Source organism: Motacilla alba, chromosome 28, assembly GCF_015832195.1.
Source record: "Motacilla alba alba isolate MOTALB_02 chromosome 28, Motacilla_alba_V1.0_pri, whole genome shotgun sequence".
NCBI classification, from domain to species: domain Eukaryota; kingdom Metazoa; phylum Chordata; class Aves; order Passeriformes; family Motacillidae; genus Motacilla; species Motacilla alba.
The window spans coordinates 4,517,623-4,536,111 of record NC_052043.1 but is presented as its reverse complement, the minus strand read 5'-3'; the positions used below and the strand labels follow the sequence as shown (position 1 = coordinate 4,536,111).

Below are 18,489 nucleotides of genomic sequence, written 5' to 3'. Positions count from 1 at the left end.
GCGTTTCCCTGCACAACTGACTGCAGGCCCTGGATGGGGTCACTGAGCAGACACAGGAGCCTGAGCCCCGAGAGCTGCTGCAGCCTCCAGGCATGTGCCGGGGCCAGATCCGGGTCTAGATCCGGCTGAAGCCCCTGACGGCTTTTCCCTGACCTGGCTGCTCTCAGTGCTCCTCCTAGTCCGCATCTCCCCTACGTTTCGGGACAAGCTGCCACGGCGCAGCCCTGAGCTGTGCAGGGGACAGGCGGGCCGTGCCCGGGCGGGCAGTCGGTGGAGCTGCCCCGTGTCCCATCATCCGTGATGGGCTCAGCTGCTCCCGGGCACACCCCGGCCCCACCTGGGACAGCAGCATTCCGCTGCGGGTGGAGCCGCTCCTGCTCCCGGCGCTCAGGGCCAGCCGCGATCCAGCTCCGCGGGCTGGCCCTGCTTTCCGCCGGGGCTTTCGCTGCGACAATCTTTGCTCCAACCCAAGGGATGGCGGGATGACGGGCTCTGCAGCCCCTCACTGCCGAGCCGGTGCCGGGAAAACCTGCCTGGGCACCCGCCTGAGCGCCGAGCCGCTGTGCCCCTTGCTCGCCTCGTCGGGATGGCCCCGCGGGCCCCGCGGAGCCGGGCGCTCCCAGCCCTGAGGCCGGAGCCGAGCTCTGCCGCGACGGAGGCCATGGCAGGGACCACCGCCTGGGGACGTGCTGCCGCTGCTGGTCTCGGGTTTGGACAGCGCGGCCATATCCCGAGCTCGGAGCTGCGGGCTGGGAAAACCCCCGGGAGGCGAATCCCCCCGAGCAGGGACTGCCGGGGCTGGGGGAGCACCCAGGGACCCCAGCCCTCGGCCCCCCCAGCGCCCGGAGCCGCAGCTGCCTCTCCCCTCTCGGGTCCCGGGGTCGCTGCGGGGCTCGGCGGGGACGCCCCCTCTGTTGGACCCACCGGGGTGCGGGTCCCGCCGGGGGGCGGCACGGCCGGAGCACCCCCGCCTCAAGCCGCGGGTGCCTCCGCCAGGGGAGCTTTGGGGGCCGGCACCGGCGGGGCTGCGCCGAAGGGACGCTGCCGGGTCCCCGGGGCGCTGCCCGGACCGGGGGCGATGGGGCCAGGGGCCACTCCCGCCTGAAGGCCCGTCCCGAGCAGGGAGGGAGCGGAGAGGGACGGGGCCGGTTCCGGGGGGCGCGGCGAGCCCGGCCCTTCCCCCGCCCCGCGGCTGAGCTGAGCCGAGCCGGGCTGAGCCGAGCTGGGCTGAACCGAGCCGAGCCGGGCTGAGCCGAGCTGAGCTGAACCGGGCTGAGCCGAGCTGAGCTGAACCGAGCCGAGCCGGGCTGAGCCGAGCTGGGCTGAACCGAGCCGAGCCGGGCTGAGCTGAGCTGAGCTGAACCGAGCCGAGCCGGGCTAAGCCGGGCTGAGCTGAACCGAACCGAGGCGAGCCGAGCCGGTCTAAGCCGGGCTGAGCTGAACCGAACCGAGGCGAGCCGAGCCGGGCTGAGCCGAGCTGAGCTGAACCGAACCGAGCCGGGCTGAGCCGAGCTGAGCCGAGCCGGGTAGGTCCCGCCGGCAGCGAGGTAGGGCTCGGGTCTGCGCAGGGAGGGAGGCGTTGGAGGGGGGCGAGAGGTACGGGGCCAAGGGACAAAGAGGCTGAGATGGGCGGACAGAGTCGGGGATGGGCGGACAGACCGCCGAGTTGGCTGCGCGGGGCTCCTGGTACTGTGTAGGACGGTCGGGTCTCCAGCGGCTCCCAAGGCTCTCGGGGCACTCGGCTTCGCACACAGCCCCGAGGATCGGGGGCGCTTCGAGGGAGGGGAAGCGGAGCCCCCATAGTGGGGGACGGACACACGGTGACCCCTCTCTCCTCACTGTCTGTCTGTCCCCGGGACCGAGGGTCCACAACAGGCTTATCTTCGGCGTCCCGTCGGATCCAGGATTTGCTTTCGGGGCTCCCCCGCTGGAACGGGTCCTCCCCGCCCGCCCCCATGTGCCGCTAGCTCCTCCGGGAAGAGCCGGAGAAGGACGAGGAAAGGCTCAGGAAAGGGCCGGGAAAGGAAGGATCTATTTCGGGCTGTCGGAGTGGGCGGCCCAGTAGCCTTGAAGCCCTCGAGATGCCGCGACGCTGTGGGCGGGGGGCCCTGGTGCCCCAGGGCTGCCGAGCCCCAGGTTCTGCACTCCAGGACACCCGGGTAGATCCTCCAGCCACCACCTGTCCGGCTCCGAGGCCCTGGAGATTGGAATAGGGATGGTGCCAGCTGTTTCCCAGTCAGACGAGAGGCTGAGGACCTCTGCCCCGGGCCACAGCAGGGACAGGGAAAACCCCGGCGAGGACACTTACCATGCCTGGCAGGAACCATCCCGTGTGTCACTGCTTCCCAGAAATATCCTCTGTCCTGGGTGTCCTAGGGATGTCTCTGCTCTAGGCCAGGCCAACTTCTTCAGGAGCAGGTCCTCATGATGGTTGTGGTTCCAGGGAGGAACACTGATGCTTTGCCAAGTCCTCATCCCCATGGCCTTTTCTGTCCTGGCTGATGACCTCGACCTGATTTGATACTCCAGAGCCCCAGGCTGGAGGGAGGTGGCAGTGGGACCACACCCATCCCTGACAGGTGACAAAGTGTCCCGTGGGACCATCTGCACCAGGGGGAGGAGACAGAAGGGACCGTCCAGGAAGGTCGTCGTCCTGGAGAGCACCAGCGAGCAGAGTGGGATAAATACAAACACAAGGGATGAATGCAAACGCCCTGCAGCATCGTCTGCAGGCTGCCCTGTGGCTAAGCACCACATCCAGGGGCAGACCCCAGGTCGAGGGTACCGTGGGGTGTGGGGGAGTCACTGCTGTCTGGTTTGGGGGTCTCTTTGCAGGGGTGTGGTGCCTCTCCCAGCCCCCACCCCAGCCTGATCTTGCAAGCCCTGTCCAGGCCCCATGCCCAGTCCTGCCTGGGGAAGCTGGGGAAGCAGCGGGCTGGGACAGAAGCTGATAAGGAGCAGCGTCCTGCACTCCCCATCTGTCCTTCCCTCACTCCCCTCGGATGTGGCCAGGGCAGGAAGCAGTGCCCAGCAGAGGCAGGGCAGCCTTGGTGCATCTGCTGCCAGACCCAAACCTGTGGTGCTGCCAGGAGCCCCCCACACCCCCACTGCCAGTGCCTCACAGCCTCCAGCAGGACATTTTAGAGCTAGCTCTCTTCTCTGGGATTTTACCCCAGCACCCCTTGCCAAACCCTCGCTTCCATGGCATGTCCATTTTTCTGGGTCCAGAACCCCAAACCCAAGCACAGGGGGTCGGTGAGGGTGGTCCCTGGGCTCAGACACCTGCTGTCCCCACACGCATCCTCCTGCGGTGGCTGCCTGTGATGGGGGGAAATGGCAAGTGGGGACCCCCCACCCCCACAGGAGCCCCTTCCCAGAGGCAGCACTGGTGTGTTCTGGCACAGAAGGGGTTCCCTCACTCCCAGCCCTGCAGCTGCTGAGTGGCCCCTTGTAAATATTTGATTTCCTCTGAGTGTTGTGCCCAGCAGAGGCAGCTCTGCACGGGGGGTCCCAGCTGCTCAGCCCCTGAGCCCAGCTCAGAGTCCTCTGAGCCCCGGGGTCCCTGTCCAGGCCTCAGTGGGCAGTGGGGTCCAGGCTGTGCTTTTGTCGGGGCAAGAGGTGAAGGGAGGACGGGGGGGAATGTGGGTAATGGTGGGATTTGGAGCTTCTGGGGCTGCTCCTTCTTGCCTGGCCAAAAGGTCACTGCAGGGAGACCCCCCCCACCACCACTGGAGGGGTCATACCTGGCCACAGTGAGCCAGGGTGCAGCCAGGAGCACCCTGTGGCTGTGAGCACCCAGGTAGCAGGGACAGCAGGGCAGCATCGGCCTGGGGGCTCTTGGACCCTGGTGAGCAGGGGGAGTACCCGGGAAAAGGGGAACATGTTTGGGAACAGCACCCGGAGCAGTGTGGGCAGGTACGTGGCGAGGGACAGCTGGAGTGGGACTGGCACATCAGGCTCTCGCGTGGCACCACTGTGGAGCAGAGGTGACTTTGTCACCTCTCAGAGGATGTGGGAAAGGCTGGTGACTCCTCAGGGTCTCAGAATGTCATGCTGAGGCCTCAGCACGTGTCTGCAGAGCCGACGCCTCTGGGGCTGACACGGTCCCTCGGGGACCAGTGAGAACAAACAGCAGCGAGTTTTCACTCTTGGCTCATGGAAAAAGCTGGGCCCACCCTCACAGTGATTCAGCAGCGTGCTCCGCCAGCCCCCCACGCAGGACAGGACAGGGATGGGGCCGAGCCACCACCGCCATCCCTGACCCCTTCCCTGCTCCCAGGGCTGCAGGTCCTGGGACATGGCCAGTGCTGGGGCACGGGCAGGGCGCTGGCACCCGCGCCCCGTGTGTCACCGGGATGAGGCCCCAGAGGATGTTGCAATGCCTGGCCCCATCCCAGCCCGGCCGGGCTGTGGGATCAGCGCCTGCCTCGGGTGTGTGCAGGGGCTCCCCCCCTGTGGCCACCCTCGCACCAGGGGCCGGGGAGGGGTTGGCAGTGAGGGGTGTCTGGGGGAGGGACAGGGCGTGGGGCCCAGGGTCAGGCCAGCGATGGACCAACGGCCAGGGCTGGCAATGGTCAGAGCTGGTGTGAGGTTTAACTTCTATGAGGGACAGAAGACAGGTGGCAGTGCCACCGTGCACAAGGGAGGCTTTGCAGGGGGGGCGTGTTGAGGTAGGGCTGGGCATCCCACTGGGCATTCTCCTGGGGCCACTGGGCTGAGGAGCATGTCAGCCAGGAAGGTGGGCTGGGGCAAGAGGGGTGGCAAGAACATCCACAGCCTGGAGAAATGGGTCCCGGGAGGAGAGGAGTGGTGTGGTCCCTGTGGGGGGTCTGTGCCCCAGGTTGTCCAGCCCCTGCTGTCTCTGTCCTGTCCCATCTCATCCTATTTGCAACCTGGACTAATTTGCAATGGAGAGCCATGTAGGGCCAGGAGCTGGACTTGATGAACCTTGTGGGTACCTTCCAACTCGGGATATCCCCTGATTCTGTGATTTCCAGATGCTTCCCGGGCCAAATGAGGCAGAGTGGCACTGACCAGGCTGTCCACCACCACAGCCATCCCTGTCACCCCTTGTCCTGGTGCCAAACCCACAGCTCCCACTGTGAGGGATGCCAGGAAGGCAGAGCTGGTCTGTCACCTACATTGGCTGTGGTTTGGACACTTTGCCAGGGTTGCAGCACAGCCTCAAACCTGTACCTCAGGTTTCCCAGCACACTGGAGGAATGGGGCATCTTCACAATGAGCCAGGGCTTTACGCTCAGGGACAGGCAGAGTGTCAGGGTCATGCCCTGGTGCAGCCACTCTGTGCCTGCATCCTTCAGAGTGTGTCCCCCACTGTGATGGAGGGTGATGGCCCAGGGATCTCTAGCTATGTCCCCCCGGGGCAGGAGGGAGCCAGGCTGTCACTGCTGAGTTTCCCCCCACACCCTCTGTGCTGGGATTCAGACTCGTGGCTGCAGCCCCACGTGGCTCCTGGCCCGGGACAGTTAATCCCAGCAGCTGTAGGGCTGCAGCCCTCGGCACCCTCTGCAGATGAGCCGGGTCCCGCCCTGGTGTCCCTCTCCACAGCCCCTGGAGGACCCCATATCTGCAGGCTCAGGAGGGATGATGAGTGGGCCTGGCCATAGGGAGCAGCCCTAAATTCCCTGTGTTCCCCCTGCAGGGCAAGGCAGGATTGGTGCTGGCAGCGGCGGGGGGCTTCAGCCATGGAGCAGAGCCAGGCGGGGGCCTGAGGCTGCTGGAAGGAGCAGGAGGGGGTACAGGACATGGAGCCCCCCAACAGCAGCACGGCCGGGCAGGCGGACTCATGCTTCGGGGTGTTCAATGCCAGTGATGGCCGTGCCAGCGCACAGAACAGCATCGCCTCTCCCTGGTTCTCCACGGCCTTCGGCCTCATCGGCCTCTGCTCCAACCTCTTTGCCCTCTGCGTCCTGGTCAGCTCCTCCCGCAAGCTCTCCAGCCAGGCCCGCTCCTCCTTCCTCATCTTCCTCTGTGGGCTGGTGGTCACAGACTTCATGGGGCTGCTGGTGACAGCCTCGGTCATCATCCCCTACCACTTCACCAAGTTCTCCTGGGCCGAGGTCGACCCTGGCTGCCACCTCTGCAACTTCCTCGGCTTCTCCATGGTCTTCTTTGGGCAGTGCCCACTGCTGCTGGGGGCCACCATGGCCGGGGAGCGCTTCCTGGGCATCAACCGCCCCTTCTCCCGCTCCACCAGCCTCTCCAAGCGCCGTGCCTGGGCCATCGTGGGGCTGGTGTGGGGCTTCTCCTGCTTGCTGGGACTGCTGCCGGTGTTCGGGCTGGGGCGCTACACGCTGCAGTTCCCCGGCTCCTGGTGCTTCCTCACCCTCCTGCCCGACACTGGCGACATAGTCTTCTGCCTGCTCTTCGCTCTGCTGGGCATCCTCTCCGTGCTGCTCTCCTTCGCCCTCAACACCGTCAGCGTGGTCACGCTCTGCCGCGTCTACCACGACCGCGAGTCGGTGCAGCGGCGCCGTGACAGCGAGGTGGAGATGATGGTGCAGCTCGTGGGCATCATGATCATCGCCACCATCTGCTGGATGCCCCTCCTGGTGAGGCCTCTGTCCTGGTGTGCCCCATCACCACCCCTCAGTGTCCCTCCTGGGTCTTCACGTTCCCTCTGTTCCTCCTTGTGGGGTCTCAGTCTCGGCGTGCTCCCCCCAGTGTCCCTCCTGGGGCTTGGCGTCGCCCACCCTTCACAGTGAGGTCCCAGCTTTCATTGTGTCCCCCCATGTCCCTGCTAGGGAGGTCCCAGGTCTGCAGGTGTCCCCTTGGTAAGACTTCCCCTGCCCGTGTCCCCCTGCCACCTCTTTACACCCTGAGTTGGCCCCTGGTGACAGGCAGAGCAGTGCCCCAAACCGGGCCAGGACTCCTCCCAGGGGCTCGGTGCCTTGACTTTGGTCACTTCCCCACCCTGGAGCAGCTCACGGATCCTCCACTGACACTTCTGTCCCCTTCTCTCCCCAGATCTTCATTGTCCAGATGGTCCTGCAGCACCTGCCTGGCCAGGCCCAGGTGCTGCCCACGGACACACAGGAGATGCTGCTGATCTACATCCGCATGGTCACCTGGAACCAGATCCTGGACCCCTGGGTGTACATCCTGTTCCGCCGGGCCGTGCTGCAGCGTGTGTACCCCCGGCTGCCCCCCCGGCCCTCCATCGTCTCCCTCAGCCCCTCCCTGCCCCGCAAGCTCACCGCTGGCTCTGTCCTGCAGTAGCACCCTGGGGACAGGCACTGGGCAGGGGGACATGGCCATCGCCCCACCTCACCCACGGTGGATCCTCATCACCCGCATCCAGGGGCTTCCCCCCCACAAGCCCGATAGCCAAGGGGCTGTCAGGGGGCTGCTTCCCCCTCCCCGTCCCCAATAAAGTCAGCCTGTGCAGCTCTTGGTGCCCACTGGGCTGACAATTGTCTGCTGGCAATCAGAGCAACAGCCCTTCTCCTCCTGTCTCTCCTTTAATGAGCCACAGCCACTGCCCACCACATTTGGGATGGTGTAAGGGGGATCCTCAGGAAGGTGGGTGGGTTGGGTGCCTTCTGCCCCCCAACCAAGGGACAGATCTTGGTGCTGCTCAGGAGGGTGTGGGGGACAGGATGGGGACCCCCACCAGCACCTCAGCCCCAAATGGGGTGGGGATGAGGTGGGAATGAGGGGAGAGGACAAAAGTAAAGGGCAACACCTGCCCCCCAGCTACTCCTTATCCCCCTTGGGGTGGCAGACGGCTGCCCACACCTCAGCCACAAACTCCTGGGGGAAGGCGAACTCGCCCAGCACCACGTCCAGGCCCTGGGCAAGCTGGGCCACGCTGGGGCTGCCCTTGGCTGCCTCCACCATCGTCGAGGCTGTTGGGGAGAAGAGGGAAGTCAGGGCCAGTGTGAGGGGCTGGGACAGGAGCGGGGGCTGAGTCAGGATCTGGGGCAGGAGCAGGGGAAGGGGCAGGAGCTGGGGCAGGAGGAGGAGCTAGGTCAGGGCAGGGGCAGGGGCTAGGGCAGGGTTGGGGCGGGAGTGAGGGTCAGGACAGCTCAGTGGTAGGGGTAGGAGCAGGGTCAGCTCCGGGTCGGGGTCCAGGCCCCCTCCTCACCCAGCTCGCTGTCGCGGATGCCCATGTAACTCTCCAGCAGATCATCCACCCGCCGGGCAGCTTCTTCCTCGGAGGGGCTGGGCTGGGGGCGAGGTGCCCGGGGGTGAGTGCCGGGCAGCCCAGGGAGCACCCAGGGGCACGGGGATGCTGATCCCCATCCCGGCACGGGGTGAGCAGCCATGGGCTCGGGGTGCGGGACTCAGGGTGGGCCTTACCCCCTCCTCCAGCACGGCCGGACCCTGTGTCCGCAGCCGCAGCGTTTCCTTCCCGCTGGCCACCCTGCCTTCGCCTGGGGCTTTGCCTGTCCGTGTCCGCTGCCCGATCATGTCTGTGCCCCGGGACGGGGGTGAGAGCACAGGCAGGACCGGGCATCCCCAGCCGCTCGCTGCTCACTGCCCGGCCATCCCCCAGCCCCCAGGGGCACTGCAGGGTGAGCCGTGTGTGGGACGGGGGGGGGGTCAGGGACACCCAGGGGTGCAGGAGGGGGATGCTTGTGGTTATGGGGTGCTCACGGATGCACGAGCAGGGCTGTGGGGTACACACACATAGTGGGGGTGCAGAGGGTTACACACGGGGGGCAGTGAACCCTGGGAGGCACTCGGTGACTGGGGAGAGGCTGCAGGGCCACAGGGGGCTGGGGACGATCCCAGCGTCCCCAGGGCAAGAGCAGGGGGACCTTCTCGACTCACCAAAGGCCTTTTTCGGCTGGACCAGGCGGAGGGTGAAGGGCTGAGCCCGCGGCAGCTCCCGCAGCATCCGGGCAACCTCGTAGTGCCGGCAGCCCACGATGGTGTGGTCATTGATGGCCTCGATGCTGTCCCCCACACACACTGTCTGCAGCCGGTTGATGATGCTCCCCTCCTTGATCCTCTGGGGACCACGGTGGGACAGGGACACAGCGACCACACGGCACAATGGGACAGTCAGGCACAGCCCCCATCCCGACCCACACACAACCACCTCGGGGGTCCCGCGCCCTTTGGTAGCCAGGTCAGGCAGGGAAGCCCTCCCAAACGTCCCCACGGCACGGGAGATTCCCAGGGCCAGGACAGACCCCGGGAAGGACTAGTGTGGGGAGTCAGGGAGGAGCCTGGTCCCAGGGAGAGGATGTGCAGGGGATGTCACCTGCAGAGCCACAGTCCCCAGGGCTACCCCAGCCACAGGCTGCTCCCCGCGGGTTCACCTTGATGAAGGCATAGCCGGCCCCGTTGTCTGTGATGGTGAGGCCAAGCGCGTCCTCGGTCTTGGTCACCTCCACCTCCTTGGTCTCGCCGCGGACGTGGGCAAAGATGAAATCCTCCAGGCCAATCTGTCCCCCCAGCAGCTTCTGCATGTCCACTTTGTGCGTGTTGAGGGTGCAGAAGAGGATCTGCCCCAGGGAACCCCGTCAGCAGGGACCGGGGATGCCCCGCTAGGGCAAGAGGTGACAGGGGAGCCACAGCCAGTGCAGGGGGATTCAGTCAGATCTGGGCACTGCTAGAACAGAGGGGCCCAGGGACCCCCAGCCTGCCTGGCGACCCTGCACTGTCCCATCCCTGCATTCCCACAGATCCAGGCAGCTGGAATGCGCCGGGAACTGGCAGCCACGGCTCCCTGCCCACGTACAGAGGATAAACTGAAGCACAGAGCCCCCAAGCCCTCCCCGGAGGAGCCAATACAACCCTGAGGCCGTAACATTCTTGCAGAAAATTTTGGGGACTACATTTGCAAGCATCTGGGGACTTGGGGGAGCACAGGCAGCGCCTCGGGGGCCTGGCCTCCCTGCCTGGGCCACAAAGACCCCGCCCCAGGCCACAGCCCCTCACCTCGGTGGGCGAGATGTCGAAGACCTCGGCGATTTTGGCGTAGAGCTCCTTGACGTTGGTGAAGCCCTCGATGCGGCCCGTGGGGCTGCCGTGGGCCAGCTGCGTGTGGAATACCAGCCTGGGCCGGGCGCGGGGAGCCCGGGGGGCTGCGGGCCCGGGCAGCTCGGGGGTCCCCGGCTCCTGCCCCACGCCGTTCTCCATGGGGCCGCCCTCGGGGGGCTGCCGGCCGTGCCTGCCCGCCCGCTGCATCCCTGCGGCGCTGCTGAATTATGGATGGGGCTGGCTCCCCGCCGGCCGTAAGGTGATCCCCGCACCCGGGAACCTGAGCCGGTGGCGCAGGTCAGCCGCGGGGATCGGGTGAGCTCTGCCACGTAGGAAGCACCATCACATCCCCCCCAGCTGGGGCTGGGGCTGCAGGGATGGGCTCAGGGCTGTCACCCATGGATCCACCCCAACAACCAAGCCCGGGACCAGCTCCAGAGCTCCCGCCGAGCACAAACACACAGGGACCAGAGCGGTTTTCTCCCACATTTATTTGCTCCCATCTCCATCCCCAGCCCAGCGGCAGCAGGAGATGGCAAATGGCAGATGCACAGCGCAGGCCCTGCGAGCGAGGGAGGGGTGGGAACACCCCGGTCCCCGGCAGACCCAGGGCCAGGGCAAGGCCCATGTAGTGCTAAGTAAGAAAATAAGACACTCTCTAATTACACAGTCTGAGATTAATGACAGGCAGGCCCGGGGACACCAACCCTGACCCCGGCTGCCAGCACAGTGGTCCCACAAGAGCAGGGGGGCTCAGGCAAAAGGGGCAGGAGGCAAAAGCCAGTGCAGCACACCCAGGGTCCCTGCAAGCAGGAAGGGGTCAGGCACAGCTCCCCGGCTCCAGGGCTCCCCACCCTCAGAGAAGGTGGGTCCCAGCTCCCCTCTTCCAGGGGTCCCCCACCATGGGAGGGGGTCAGTCCCAGCTGTCCTCTGCTCCCTGCCCCAGGAGGGGGTCACAGTTCCAGCTTCCCTCTGGCCTAAAGAGTTTTATTGCTTTCAGGAGCTCGCTGCCTGGTCCCAGATACAGAGGGGAAAGAGGGGAGCCAAGCAGGATGACAGGGGCAGAGGCTCAAGGCACGCATCAAATAAAAGCTGAGGCAGGTGGTGGGAAGGAGCTGCCCTCATGCCCTTGCAAGGACAGGACCAAGAGGTTCCCAAGCTAGCCAGGGGACAGGAGGCAGCACCAGGACCAAGGGGGTCCCAGTCACTCCCCACTGCCACCAAACCCCACAGCCCCAGCTGACCCTAAAGGGGTGTGTTCACCCCAGGCCCAAACCCACCAGCGCCTCCCCTGCCCCAGTCAGGCTTCAGGGAGCCCCTGGTTGGCAAGGCAGGGCTGGGGGGCCCAGGGGAGAGCCAGGGGTGCTCACGCCAATGCTGACCCTCTCCCAACACTGCCCCAGCTGGGATCTCAGCCCTGTCACTGCTTTTCCCTCGAAGCTCAAGGTCCTTGGAGCTGGTGCAGCCGTGGGTCGGGCGGTCCGGGCTGCAGGAAGGTGCAAGGGGCAGGGGGAGCAGCCAGAGCCCCTGCAGAGACTGTCCCTTGAGTGAGCTCCAAGGAACAGACCCAGGGTCCAGCCAGGTCCGGGGTCTGGAAGGACTGGTCCTCTCACAAGTGTTCACTGAGGAGGGAGAAAAGCACAGCTGAGTCACAGAATCCCACAAGGGTTTGGATTGGAAGGGGTCCTAAAGTTCATCCAGCTCCTCCCTGGAGCAGGACAGGGCACAGACAGGGACACCTTCCACTGTCTCAAGCTGCTCCAAGCCCTGTCCAGCCTGGCCTTGGGCACTGCCAGGGATCCAGGGGCAGCCCCAGCTGCTCTGGGCACCCTGTGCCAGGGCCTGCCCACCCTGCCAGGGAACAATTCCCGCCCAAGATCCCATCCAGCCCTGCCCTCTGGCACTGGGAGCCATTCCCTGGGTGCTGTCCCTGCAGGCCTTGTCCCCAGTCCCTCTGCAGCTCTCCTGGAGCCCCTTCAGGCCCTGCCAGGGGCTCTGAGCTCTGCCTGGAGCCTTCTCCTCTGCAGGTGAGCAGCCCCAGCTCTGCCAGCCTGGCTCCAGAGCAGAGGGGCTCCAGCCCTTGCAGCATCTCCGTGGGCTTCCCTGGACTTGCTCCAACAGATCAGCATCTTTGGACATGGGGACACCTCCTGAATTCAGGGACTGGGCTTCCCTTTCCCACAGCTCCCTGGAGCAGCTGCACCATCTCTGCCCATCTCTGCCCACCCCTTTCCTGGCTCAGCTCCCATCACCACCAGCTGAAGCTCAAACCTGCCGTGCCATGGGGACACCTGTGCCACGCTCCCAGCCCTGCACCCACCTGGCAATCCGGGACAGGATCTCCTTGACACGCAGCACCAGTGGCTCATGCTGCAAGGGGTTGCTCTCGATGGCACTGTGCAGTTTGGCCATGTAGAAGTCCAGGGTGCTCAGCGTGGGGGTCTCCCCAGTGCCTGTGAGGTGACAGCCCAGTGAGCAGGACCAGCAGGTCCCCACCCCACCATGCTCACGTGCTGGGGACTACAGAAGGGACCCCAGCACCAGATGCCATCTCCTGCAGTGGCACAAGCCCAGGAACACAAGGATTTCAGCCATACTGGGGTGCAGCAGTATGACTCCAGAGAAAGAGGGATCCCAGCCTGCCCTGTCCCAGGACAGGGAAGCCAGGTGGCTGTCACCTCCCTAGCCTTCCCAGACAGCTCTCCATGTGCTGCACGATGCCACACCAGCAGCAGATGGGCACTTACCACCACCCCACAGTGCTCCCCTGTGTGGGATGGGGGGACCCCTTGGTGCCCCTCTGCCCAGGCAGGGGTCTCAGCAGCTGGGGGGCCCCACAGCTGCCCCCAACTCACCGGGGATGGGGAGGGAGGCGAAGCTGGCAGTGAGGGCCTGCCGCACGGACTGGAGCTGCTGCTGCAGGGCCAGGGTCTGCCGCTCCTCCTGCACCAGCTCCTGCTCCAGCTTCTCCTTGGCGCAGTTCATGCTCTCCGTGTGCTTCTGCAGGATGGCATTCTGCTCCTCGAACTCCGTGTTCATCTTGCGCAGGCGCCGCAGCTCAGCCTCCCGGGCTGCGGGACAGCACCGTGTCCGTGGGGACAGACCCTGGACAACCCTCTCATCCCAAACCCAAACCCTGGCCCACACGCGGCTCTTCCCAGCAGCTCTGTGTCACCGATGCCCAGGCTCCAGCCAGGACCTGGTCCCTCCACACGGGCTTCCCAAGGACCCTCCACAGCCCCTACCCTTGTTTTGATCCAAGAACTCCTCGGTGAAGATGGGCACATCGAAGGTGGAGAAGGTGTCGCTGCACTCACCAGCCTGAGGGACAAGGGGGAGGAGTTGGGCTAGGCTGAGCCCACCAGAAGGGACCCCAACACCTTGGGGCCAGGTTGATGAGGACACCAGGACAGGGTGAGGACTGGCCCTGTCTGGCACGTGGGGAGGGAGGATGGCTATGCTCTGCCTCCCACCCCTTCAGGAACCTGGGACTCACAGCCCCAGAACTCCCTCTGCCCACTCACACCTGCAACAAGCCCAGCAGTGTGATGTGCCTGTTTCCCCACACACAGGCAGACCTGACAGGGCCTTACCTTGTGCGGGTGCCCGTTGAGTAGGGTGTTCACGGCCACCGTGCCCACGTCCTCTGCAGGGGAGGAAGGAGGTCACCCAGGGCCCAGCCTCATGTCCCCAAAATGCTCTGGCAGCACCTGGCTGGATCCTGCAGCCATTGCTCCCACAACCCACCTTTTTTGATCTTTTTCTCCTGGATCTTCTCCGTGCACATTTTGTAGGCCTCTGACTGCTGGTACTCCCGCAGCTCCTTCATGTACTGCTGCTTCTCCCGCTCCGCCTCATCCAGATACCGCTGTGGTGGGTCACAGAGGGGCCTCAGCCTGACTCAACCCAGCCTCCCAGGAGCTGCTGACCCCTCCCTGCCCAGCTCCCACTCCCCAGCACTGGGCCCAGCACCTTTCTTGGAGCAAGCTCAGGGGTTTGGGGAGCAGCTCCGGAGCTGCCCAGCCCTGGGGGAGTCTCCCCTGGGGGCCAGTACCTGCTTCTCTGAGAGCTGCAGTTTGCTCCACTCTGCTCCCAGCATCTTTGTGATCTCTGGGAAGGGCAGGTCGGGATGCTGCGTGCGGATCTGCTCGCGCCGCTCATTCAGGAAGCGCACGTAGCCCGTCACGGGGGCCTTGGGGCCGTTGGGAAGGATCTTCTTCCTCTTCTTGCCCTTGGGCCAGCCCCTCTTCTTCACCGGCTGGCACCCATGGGGAAGGGACAGCCCATCAGGGATCAGAGCCATAGCATCAGTGGGACGCAGGAGCCCAGGCCCACCGGGGCCATGCAGCCCTCAAGACAAAGTCTGAGCCCTTCCCTGGCCCGTGGCCACAGCCACAGACTCTCGTGGGCTGGTGCAGAGCAAGAAGAGGGGCAGGGACATCCCCAGGCTGGGGACCTTGGGCCCCATTCCCAGGGATGGTGTGAGAAGGGACACGGGCTCTGGGACTCACCTCCTCCTCTGGCTTCTCGCCGCCCACCCGCGCCGACTCTCCCTTCTCCTGTTTGATGGCCACCAGGAAGTTCCCATGCTGAGCTTTGCCCGCGGCATGTCTGCAGCCAGAGAACACCCTCAGAGAGGGCTGGGACACCGTGGGGACCAACAGTGACACATGCCCCAGCAGCATGAGCTCACACTCACCAGATTCCCCAAACCCCCGACTCAAACAGCCCCAAACCCAGCACTGGCCATGGAGCCCTTGTTCCTGTGAAGGGAGGCTACAGCAGAGCGATGGCACTGAAGCAGAGCCCAGCCCTGTGAGCAAGGCAGCCCTGCACACTAAAGCTGCCCTGAGGTCTGGTGGCAGCCCTGGGACTCCTCAGGGACATTTGGATGGGGGCTGGCTCTTGGGGTCAGGTAACATTGACGGTTACATCCCTGCCTGTCACCTGGGCTTGGGACACACCTTGGTGGGGAGTCCCAAGGGACTCTGCAAGGGAGCAGGAGCCGCAGGGGTTTGGATCCTGGCGCCAGGGGCACCACCTGGAAGCATCACCCACACCCCAGGAGCCCGGAGGCAGAGGGTGAGGGCAGGGCACTGGCTTGAGCTGCTCCAAGCACAACCACCCCAGCAGGTTTGTGCTGCCTGTGACACCTCCCCGACACTGCAGGGCCCAGCCCCTCTCCCCTGGTCACTGCCACAGCTTCATGGATCAGCAGCTGCTTCAGGCAGAGCCTCCCTGCCCAACCAAGCACCCTGGGAGGGTAGAGCCTCCACGTCCCACCACAGCATCACCCTCGGGCTCCCCAAGGCCCCCGGCAACTCCTCCAGCTAGCCCCAACCCCCAGCCCTGTCCCATTCGCACCCCAGGGTCCTCAAGGCAGCTCCTGCTCTGCTGGAAATGTCCTCACCACGCCAGGGGAGCCACTAAGGGCTCCTGAGCATCACCAAGTGATGCTCACTTGGGTTCCAACCAGGTCCCCAGACTTGGGAACCAGCCCAGGGCCAAACACAAGCCCTTGCACAGACACAGGTCAAAAGCCACAGCGATCCCAAGCTGCTCAGGATGCGCCTTGGAATTTCCCTTGTGTTTGCCACATCATGTGCCTGGAGCGAACCCCAATCCCTGCAGAGACTCCCAGCTACTGGTATCCATCCATCATCCAGACAAGCCATCCCTGCAGTTAATTTCAGGGGCCCCTTCCGTGAGCCCCCAGCACAGAGCCTGGCACAGTAGTGGCCCTTGTATAAAAAGTGGGACAAGTCCCTCCACCAGGATCAGAGACAACCAGTGCCCTACACCCCCACATTCGCAAAAAACCCTACAGGAAGGTGTGAGACCACCTCTTCTTCCAGCTCCTGGGGAAAAGAACCCTCCGAGGCTGTGCAGGGTCATAGCCAGCCTTTGGCTTTATCAGCTGCAAGAGCAATGCTCCCAGTGATGTCCACAGCATCACCACGTTCGCCAGGAACACACTGACACCCTACAGCACCAGACAGATCACCCTCTCCCCTCGTGATCTGGATTCCTCGAATGCCTAAGGATGCTTTAAAAAGTAAAGTTATCTCAGGCAAGATTCCTCCTCAGCAAGTTCGCTCTGGCACTCACCTCCCTCCACCTCTGAGGCGCTTCCCCACCCGCCAGCCCCCACGTCAGGAGGGGCAAGGACAACTCAGCACAAATCTCAGAGGAATTCAGCCCTTGCTGGTTCTGATCTCCCAACATGCTTAGAATCACAGAATCCTGGAATATCCTGAGTGGGAATGGACCCACAGGGATCATCAGCCCAGTCCCTGTCCCTGCACAGGCACCCCAACAACCCCAGCCTGAGCCCCCCTGGCAGCGCTGTCCAAACGCTCCTGGAGCTCTGGCAGCCTTGGGGCCGGGAGCATTCCCTGGGGAGCCTGGGCAGTGCCCAGCAGCCTCGGGGGGAAGAACCTTTCCCTGAGCTCCATGGCAAGCCCTGGCACAGCTGCAGCCCTCGCTGGCCTCCTGTCCCTGTCCCAGAGCAGAGCTCAGCCCCTGGCCCTGTGCCTGCCCTGGGGAGGAGCTGCAGCCCCGAGGAGCCTCCCCTCAGTCTCCTGTGCTCCAGCTGAACGAGCCGAGTGCCCTCAGCTGCTCCTCAGCCCCTTCCCCAGCTCCGTGTCCCTCCTCTGGGCACTCTCCAACAGCTTTGGACACCACAAGATAAGAAGGATCCAAAGTGTCCCCAGCACTGGAGGGGAGGCTGCCCTAGTGCAGAGTGGGACAATCCCTCCCCAGCACACACACAGACCACCCTCCAGGCTTGGAAGGGGGTGAGTTTCTGCTGCTCTTTCACCAGGGGCACTGATACAAAACAGGGTGGCTGGAGGAGGTTCTGGCAGGCGGTGGCACTTACAGCAGGGCGGCAGGCGGCTGCTTGGTGCTGTGGGCCATGGGCAGGGGTCTCGGTCAGCACCCTGTGGGCAGAGAACAGCTGGCACTGTCATCGGGCAGTGGTGCCCCTGATGAGCCAAAACCCCCCTCGGAGGTGTCTCCCTCGTGGGGAAATCACAGGACCTCTGCCCAAATGGCATCACCTCCCCAACCAGCCCCTTACTGGCCTCTCTACCTGCTCCAGCCCCCAGGATCCCAGAAGAAGCTCCAGCCTGCTCCCACTGACCCACTCCTCCCTGGGGGTGCCATCGCAGCTCCCACAGGCTCATCCCCCTGAGCCCTCCCCCGCAGAACCCCCCCTTCCCGAGACCCATCGCATCCCCAACAGCTCCCCCCGTAACACTCCGCGCCCCTCACACCCTCACCGGCCCTCCCTGTCCAGCCCTCCCTCTTGGGGTCCCATTGCGGCGCCACGATGGGCTCGCCCTCAAAACCCACCCTCTACCCGCGACTCCCCGAGCCCCTCCAGGAGCGCCCCTCCCACAGGATATCCCCCCACAGGATATCCCCCCCCCCCAGGATATTCCCCCTACAGGATCCCCCCCTACAGGATATTCCCCCCCACAGGATCCCCCCCACAGGATATCCCCCCCCCAGGATATTCCCCCCCCAGGATCCCCCCCTACAGGATATTCCCCCCCACAGGATATCCCCCCCACAGGACATTCCCCCCACAGGATATCCCCCCCCACAGGATCTTCCCCCCCCCACAGAGGATCCCCCCCCCCACAGAGGATCCCCCCCCAGAGGATCCCCCTCATAGAGGATCCCCCCCCTCCCCACAGAGGATCCCCCCACAGAGGACCCCCCCTCCCCGAGGATCCCCGTCCGGACCCGCCGCCGCCGCCGCCGCTCACCTGACCACGCCCCTCTATTATTATGCAAACGAGGCTCCCGCCGCACCGCCCCCGATTGGCCGCTCAGCGCCGACTCGCGGAGCGCAGCCAGACGCGGGTTGGCTGGATGTGATGACGTCAGAGGGAAGCGGCGGAAGGGCGATCGGGGCTGGCGGGCGCGGCGCGCGCTCCCTGCTGACGGCCCGACCAATCAGCAGCCAGCGTGGGGACGAGGAAGTGCTGCGGAGAGGGCAGGTCTTAAAGGGGCAATGACAAAGAGGTGGGGACGCATCTCCAGTGGCTCGCAGTGGGCAGCGCCTTAAAAGGGCAACGTCATGGCGGCGTCCCTCCGCCGCCGCCCCATGCCCGTGACCCCCGTGTGCTCCCATCGCTCCAGCGACCTCAGTGCCCGCCTCAGGGCTGACCCACTGATTCAGCTGCCCTGCGCCACCGCTCCCAGCAGCCCCAGTACGCACCCGGCAGGGGGTACCCATGGCGCCAGTACTTATCCTAGAGTGACCCCAGCGCTCCCGCAACACTGCTTCCTGTCACCCCAGTACAGCCCATACTGGTCCCAGTGACTCCATTAAATACACAAGGGGAGGTCCCCCACGACCTCCAGTCTGCTCCCAGTGTCTCCAGTATTCACACAGTTGGGGATCCCCATGATGCCTGCAGTCACCACAGAGTCCCAGTGACCCTAATACTCCACCCTAGAGGGTCTCAGTGCCCCCAGTACTGGTCATACTGGTCCCAGTCACAACAGTAGCTACTCAACAGG

At 64.9% G+C, this 18,489-nt stretch overlaps 3 protein-coding genes across 8 annotated transcripts; 1 reads left to right on the top strand and 2 right to left on the bottom strand.

The window, feature by feature from the left end:
* Positions 1-1,408: 1,408 nt before the first annotated feature.
* On the top strand, positions 1,409-7,451 carry TBXA2R (thromboxane A2 receptor). 4 transcript variants are annotated; one of them, XM_038164156.1, is made up of 4 exons: positions 1,409-1,524; positions 5,535-5,541; positions 5,663-6,572; positions 6,988-7,451. In XM_038164156.1, the coding sequence occupies exons 3-4, from the start codon at positions 5,766-5,768 to the stop codon at positions 7,237-7,239; spliced, it is 1,059 nt and encodes a 352-aa protein (XP_038020084.1). In that variant the 5' UTR covers positions 1,409-1,524; positions 5,535-5,541; positions 5,663-5,765; the 3' UTR covers positions 7,240-7,451. The 4 variants fall into 4 exon arrangements, with proteins under 4 accessions (XP_038020084.1, XP_038020085.1, XP_038020086.1 ...); XM_038164157.1 differs by lacking the exon at positions 5,535-5,541 and having other exon boundaries at positions 1,432-1,547; XM_038164158.1 differs by lacking the exons at positions 1,409-1,524; positions 5,535-5,541 and adding an exon at positions 1,573-2,579.
* Positions 7,452-7,716: 265 nt separating this feature from the next.
* Positions 7,717-10,161, bottom strand: GIPC3 (GIPC PDZ domain containing family member 3). The gene is made up of 6 exons (XM_038164108.1): positions 9,913-10,161; positions 9,291-9,476; positions 8,797-8,977; positions 8,323-8,435; positions 8,108-8,189; positions 7,717-7,868 (listed from the first exon to the last, which is right to left on the bottom strand). The coding sequence occupies exons 1-6, from the start codon at positions 10,159-10,161 to the stop codon at positions 7,717-7,719; spliced, it is 963 nt and encodes a 320-aa protein (XP_038020036.1).
* A 265-nt stretch (positions 10,162-10,426) lies between these two features.
* Positions 10,427-17,931, bottom strand: HMG20B (high mobility group 20B). Of its 3 annotated transcripts, none has more exons than XM_038164104.1 (10): positions 17,730-17,931; positions 16,835-16,895; positions 14,466-14,565; positions 14,009-14,212; positions 13,702-13,822; positions 13,548-13,600; positions 13,200-13,275; positions 12,810-13,025; positions 12,275-12,407; positions 10,427-11,576 (listed from the first exon to the last, which is right to left on the bottom strand). In XM_038164104.1, the coding sequence occupies exons 2-10, from the start codon at positions 16,870-16,872 to the stop codon at positions 11,564-11,566; spliced, it is 954 nt and encodes a 317-aa protein (XP_038020032.1). In that variant the 5' UTR covers positions 16,873-16,895; positions 17,730-17,931; the 3' UTR covers positions 10,427-11,563. The 3 variants fall into 3 exon arrangements, with proteins under 3 accessions (XP_038020032.1, XP_038020033.1, XP_038020034.1); XM_038164105.1 differs by lacking the exon at positions 17,730-17,931 and adding an exon at positions 17,707-17,725; XM_038164106.1 differs by lacking the exon at positions 17,730-17,931 and adding an exon at positions 17,048-17,098.
* Between the last annotated feature and the right edge of the window lie 558 nt (positions 17,932-18,489).